We start from the raw sequence: 6,000 nt of genomic DNA on the forward strand, positions 1-6,000 counted from the left end.
ATTGGCTTCTTTCATTTGTGTATTCTTGAAAAAAGATCCTGAAACAACTTTTAGTCATAGTTTCACTAAAAAATGTGAATCTAAACACTGAGCTAAGGATAGAAGTTGTAATATGCTTTAAAAGTTGTGTAATTCACAATCAGCCTTGCTCCCAGTAGACCACACACACCGAAACTGACAAACTCACTCATGCAATGTGAGTGCACACTAAACGGTGCAATATCAATATTCCCTATGTGCAGTAGTGTGAACTCAACCATCGCCTTGTTCTTCGGGTTATATTGTTTACCCACGTATCTTGTGTTTGTGTTTTTTTGTTACCGATGTTTCTTGCTCTTACTATCCCCCCTGCAGCTGTAACACTACACATTTCCGATTCATCTGATCTGACTTTAAACAAAGTCACTCGAGCAAACCGCGGAGAACTGCTTTGTTTCATGTGTTCGCTGCACTGAGTCTGACCGAGTCATCCCTCTTGTGTTACAGCCGACCCTCTGGTTGGAAGCATCGCCACACAGTACCTGACCAACAGAGCTGAGCACGACAGGATAGCCAAACAGTGGACCAAACGCTACGCCACATAGAGCAGCACGACTCCTCCAGGACCCCTCACCCCGCCCAGCACACACACACACACACACACACACACACACTTCCCCTCCTCCGAAATCTATGGAAGCACACCCGCTCCTGTCATCCACCCCGGCCCCACCCCAGAGAAATGAACTGTTATTTGTTCCATGCTGACTTGAAAAGCTTCTTTTTTATACAAAGAGTCTATTGGGATTGTATTTTCCAATACACTGAATGTTGATATGGTCATGAAAAGCTTTAATACTGTTATTGTTCTTGTCGATGTTGTTCTTATTGTTATTGCATTGTTTATAACATTGTCGCCACCCTCGTCATCTTCTTTATCTAAAAGTGCGCGTGTATTATTCCCGTTTCATGTGATGGTTTCATGTAAAAATGATCATACTGACTGAGTGCATTTAGTTTGTTTTCTTTCAGTGGTTTTACAGCTCATGGTCAATATTAGTGCATGGCATCAGGATATGTGTTCATGCAGTGGACATGTAGTCATGGTATTATTTCTGTCCCGGCAGAGTTCTGGCATGGAGTGAGCCCATCACCATGTATGACAATAGTGGTAGTTTGCTGTACATTTAATGCCTTGTGAGAATACATACTCATTGAATACTCAATTAAACACTGGCTGTAATGTGACTGGCTGTCTCTGTCTCCTGCTTTAATATGACTGTGTGTGATTACAGTGTGTGTACACGCAGGCTCGTCTCTCTGACCACTTCCTGTCAGAAATGAGTCTTCACGGGCTCACCACAGAGAGGAGAGTGATTAGATGATTTCTACCGCCTCACTCAAAAAACGTGTCAGTGTGACGTTTCGCTCCATTTTTCTCACGTTCATTCTCTGGTAACTGTAAATCAGTTGTAGGTAGACATGCAGCACATCCATAGCTTTTGTAAGTCGAACTAATTTTCCAGTTGGTGCATTTCTCCAGTGGTGTGGTGTGTGTCATGCCTCATTTATATACATTCAGACTAAAAACAGCAGTGGGTTTAAAGCCACCAGCGGCTCCCAGCTAAAGAATATTGTACTTTTGTAGAATATACTAAGTACACTTTGTGCTATTTTTGTCACCTTCAAGTATATTTAAGTGGACTCAAGTAGTCCTTGAGTACCACTTGAGTGTACTTGAAGTAAATAGTTGTTAAATTGGCACAACCTTTCACAAACTTTAGGAATACTGAAATCCACCAGTGAAACTCAGGATTCATGAGCTTCAAAACACACCTGCAGTACAACTGTATTATATCACCATGTGTTGGAAATGTACTTAAAATGAAGGGACATGAAAGTCTGCTTTCATGATGCATGCTAATAATGTATTACAAAGGACTTGAAAATAAGTAGATATTTCAGTACACTCTATTAAAAGTATTAGTAATTTAGTACACTTTTTAAAAGTACACTTAAGTACAATTTATAAAACAGCACTTTTTCTAATACTTTGAAATACCACTTTAAGTGTTGCAGAATTAGTATATTCATTTTTAATACATTTAAGTAGAACTTAATGACAGCTACACTTTTTAAAAGTATATGTCAAACACACAACAAGTAAAAGTGTACTTGACTTTTCTATGCTTAAATGATGTTTCTAATACACTGCAGTATCGCCCTTTTTGACCTGCTGCTTTGCCTGGGCTGTGTTCCTTGAGCTTCCCATGAGACAGAGAAATATTCTTGGGAGTCGAGCACCAGATTTATGAGATTGAAGGATTATCAATGGCAAAATCAACACACTATGTAGAAGGATTTTAAAACAGACACATTCCTCTGTCAGCAGCCAGGTAACAGAAGATGTGCAGTATGTTGTTCAAAGTATGCTGAGCGGCAATGTCTGCTTACGTGTATTTGATGGGCAAACACATTGCAGCCCACAGCCACCAAGTAGCAAGTAGAACTGAGGAACTGAGACTTTACATTTACAGGACCATCAGATCAGATGTGATAAACCACCAGAACACCACATTCAATCTAACAGCAAACTGTGTTTAACCCCATATCTACATTTTTATGACATTCTCCTTTAATTTTTCATAATCCTGCACCCAAAACACGTTTAGAATGGCTTTAGACTGCTTATGTCAAAGCTTTTATGTGTCGCAGGTTTTCATAAGAGCACCGTGGAAGTTAAAGTTAAAGCAGCACCTGGGCTGTTAACTGAGGACATGAAAGCCTGAGTGAACGTCCCTCTGCTGTCAGTGCAACCGTCTTAATGCTCCACGCTGTTGATGGGCAGCGTGGAGCATCATCGAATGATAGATGTTGCTCCTTTTTTTTTCCTCCAAAATCCTCCCTCGGCTCCTCTGATACCGTCAGACATCAGCAGTCCGGGACGCTCACTGGATTTTAGTTATTTGGTGATCGATATTTCTCTTATGTACTTAACCTTCTGCCGAGTCCCAGAGGTCCCAGGGGACGATGCTTTTCTATCTCGCTCGCAGAAGATAATAACGAGCACAGACGGAACAAGATATCATCTGATATCTCGTTTTATATCATTGTTTTATGCTCACAAGATATCATCTGATATCTTGTGAGCATAAAACAATGATCTTGGGCAAACAAGATGTGAGATAATATCTTGTGAGCACATGTTCACATAAGTGGTCATCTTGCATGAATAAGACCTTAGATAATATTTGATAATATCTTTTGTCCACAAGTGATTAACTTTCACACACGTTATTATCTTGCAAGATGTTGAATATCTCACAGATTTGTGCAAAATGTTTAAGCTAGATAAGACATTCGATAAGTTGCGTGTACGCTGTGTGTTGTCTGCCGACTGTGAGTGCATTCAAGGACCTGTCAATTGGACCTGGACAATTTCTGCTTTAACCAGTAATTCCTACATTTCCCAGAATACCTTTTGATAGCCCAAAGAGAAGGAGGATGAGCGTGCAGGGAGAAGTCGCTGGTTAACCTGGCGAACGGTGGGGTGTGACGGTGGTTGCGGCCTCGTCGTTGACTGAAAACAGGACAAACTAGCGCCTGTTGACGGCTCTCCTCACAGCCGCCGTGCCTGCCTGGCTCTGAGCTGAAGACAGTGCTTTGCTGTGGTTTACTCTCTCACTGCATTGCAAAACCAGCAAAGTGGAGCAACAGTGGCAGAGTTAATTATGGCTGACACGTCGGGGAGGGGGGGGGGGGGGGGGGGGGAGTCCTCCTCACCCCCTCCTCCTCCTCCTCTCTTCCTCCTTCACACGCTGTGGGAGGAAGAGCCTGACAGAAAAGGAGAAGTCACTGATGCGTGGACAGTAATGTAACATTTGCAATGAGAGGTAAGTGATCAATAGCAGTGAAAAGGCCAAAGTTGGCCTGTGAATAAAAATGCGCCTGGTCTGCATAATAATGGATATTAAGCAGGTATAATGTGCTGAGTGCAGACATGCTTTGTTTGCAGTTTGGACAGACATGCTCTCAGTCTAGCAGCCAAAATGCCAAACAGGTCATTATGTCACACAACACAGACAGTTTGTCCCAAACAGTCTGTGGCTGAAGACTCCTTTTATATGTTTACTTGCAATTTTCCGATCTTTTTAGAAATAGTTTTGCAAATGACCGTTCGGTAATGACCACACACACACACACACACACACACAGCAAGGCTGTGTAAACAGCAAGGCTTGATCTCCAGCTCCAGCTCCAGCCCCGTGGCCCCAGATCCTCAAGGGGCCCTAACAGCCATGTGATGCTAACACTGTAAACCACTTCATAAACAGCCTCAAGGTGACACTTATTATTACATAAATGTGGGGCCCCATCTTGTAGAGGGCCTCAGGTCAACTTTATCCCTGGAAAGTAGCCAACCTCTTTTGATTTATTTATGTCGCTTCCTTAAACTAGTCAAATTTGAATATATTAAATACAGAAATAGTGAAGTCAACCTATAAAGCACACTATGGGACAAATATTTAATAGTAGAGTGTTAACTCCCAGCCACTGCCCTGACCTCCAGGTCCTCCTCAGTTTGGGCTTTGGTGATCTGTGAGGTTACAGCTATTAGAGTGATTGTAAACCCATTTAGAAATGTTCTGTTAGTTGAATAAATGAGGATGAAATGAAGCTGGTTGTGATCCTGTCGGGTATCCAGAGACGTCTCTCTGGAGGAGCCGGACTCGACCCGAGGAGAGTCAGCTTCACGCTCTGGAAACAAAATGAACGTGCCACTTTATAACTCTGCTCTCCTTTCATGGCGCCCATTTTGTTTAATGTTTATTTAACCTGCAACACATTTCACATGTCAGGACACTTTATCAAGCAGCATAATGGCCTTTTAAAAGTGCCACTCAGCTCTTGGTTGGCTTGTTTTAGCGTGTGGCACTAACTCAGGCTAATGGCTAACAGTAGCCTGGTTTTATTACTTGCCAGCAGAAGGTTCTGCTTGGTTTTTATCGGCCCATCACCCCCTACATACCCGACAGACATGATCCAGTGTCAGTGTGTTTTATACACCGTTTCCCTGACAAAACTGTGAGCCAGGAGGGAAAGGAAAGACGTTTCCACCAGAGCCAGAGGCAGGTTTCACTAACTTAATGGCTCTCTTCTCCAACAGGCCTGCTGGTCTCCAACCACTGCTCCTGACTTTGGCCTCCATTCATTTTAAATGAGCTCTTTTTGTTTGAATGTTTTGGTTTTCTACCCTCTCTTATAAAACCTCTGTCTCTCTCCGACATCACTGCTTGACACTGACGCCGTGTTACACATAGAAATGATGATCTCGATGACAATGTCAGGACGTCTGTCTGCTGCTGGACCAACACTTCCGGCTAGAAGAGGCACGCGTCCAGCGGCAGCGTCAAGTTCCCGCTAAATGTTCACGATAATCCCGGAAAGAAGACTATTGAACCCTGCAAAGTAAAGCGTCAAACCTCTATTCACGACTCAAGACGTTGATGCATATATTTACTGATATTTACCCCTCAGTTGGCCGGTCCCTCGACATTAAATGTTTTTTTGACCGCAATTTAGACATTTTAATTTGAAAATTGTTTGAAAATTTACAATTTCTGTACAATTCCCAAGCAATATTTTGAACAAACAGCACACTGTGCTCCATCGTATATGTATATTGTATTTATTCTTGTTATTTTGTTGCATTTGTGTCTATATTGCAGTCATTAAAAAAAACTACCTCTAAATATACTTTGTAGTTACTTTTGTGTATATGGTGTTGAGTAACTTTTATTCTTCTTTTCATTATTTTTGCAGCCTATGCTCAGTTTAAAGGTCGCATGCTATGCTGTACTAATATTTGCTTTTGCTGCTCGGACACTTCAGTGATCCAGCATTTAACAGTAAAACATATCTTACCTCGTCTTATCGTATCTTATCAATATCATATTGCCGCCTCCGATTGTCTGTGCTTTTATTTTTAAAATGATGACCGGAAGTTTGATTTCTCTTCAT

General features: G+C 41.9%; 1 protein-coding gene across 1 annotated transcript in view; it reads left to right on the forward strand.

The window, feature by feature from the left end:
• The window catches only part of LOC121619262 (ubiquitin-conjugating enzyme E2 E2-like), a 65,128-nt gene extending 63,901 nt beyond the window's left edge, over positions 1 to 1,227 (forward strand). Inside the window, exon 6 of the mRNA XM_041954842.1 lies at positions 487 to 1,227. Coding sequence (XP_041810776.1) covers positions 487 to 584 — 98 coding nt within the window. The 3' untranslated portion in view covers positions 585 to 1,227. The remainder of the gene's footprint in view (positions 1 to 486) is intronic.
• Positions 1,228 to 6,000: the final 4,773 nt, after the last annotated feature.

The sequence above is a fragment of the Chelmon rostratus genome, chromosome 16, assembly GCF_017976325.1.
Source record: "Chelmon rostratus isolate fCheRos1 chromosome 16, fCheRos1.pri, whole genome shotgun sequence".
Lineage (NCBI taxonomy): Eukaryota > Metazoa > Chordata > Actinopteri > Chaetodontiformes > Chaetodontidae > Chelmon > Chelmon rostratus.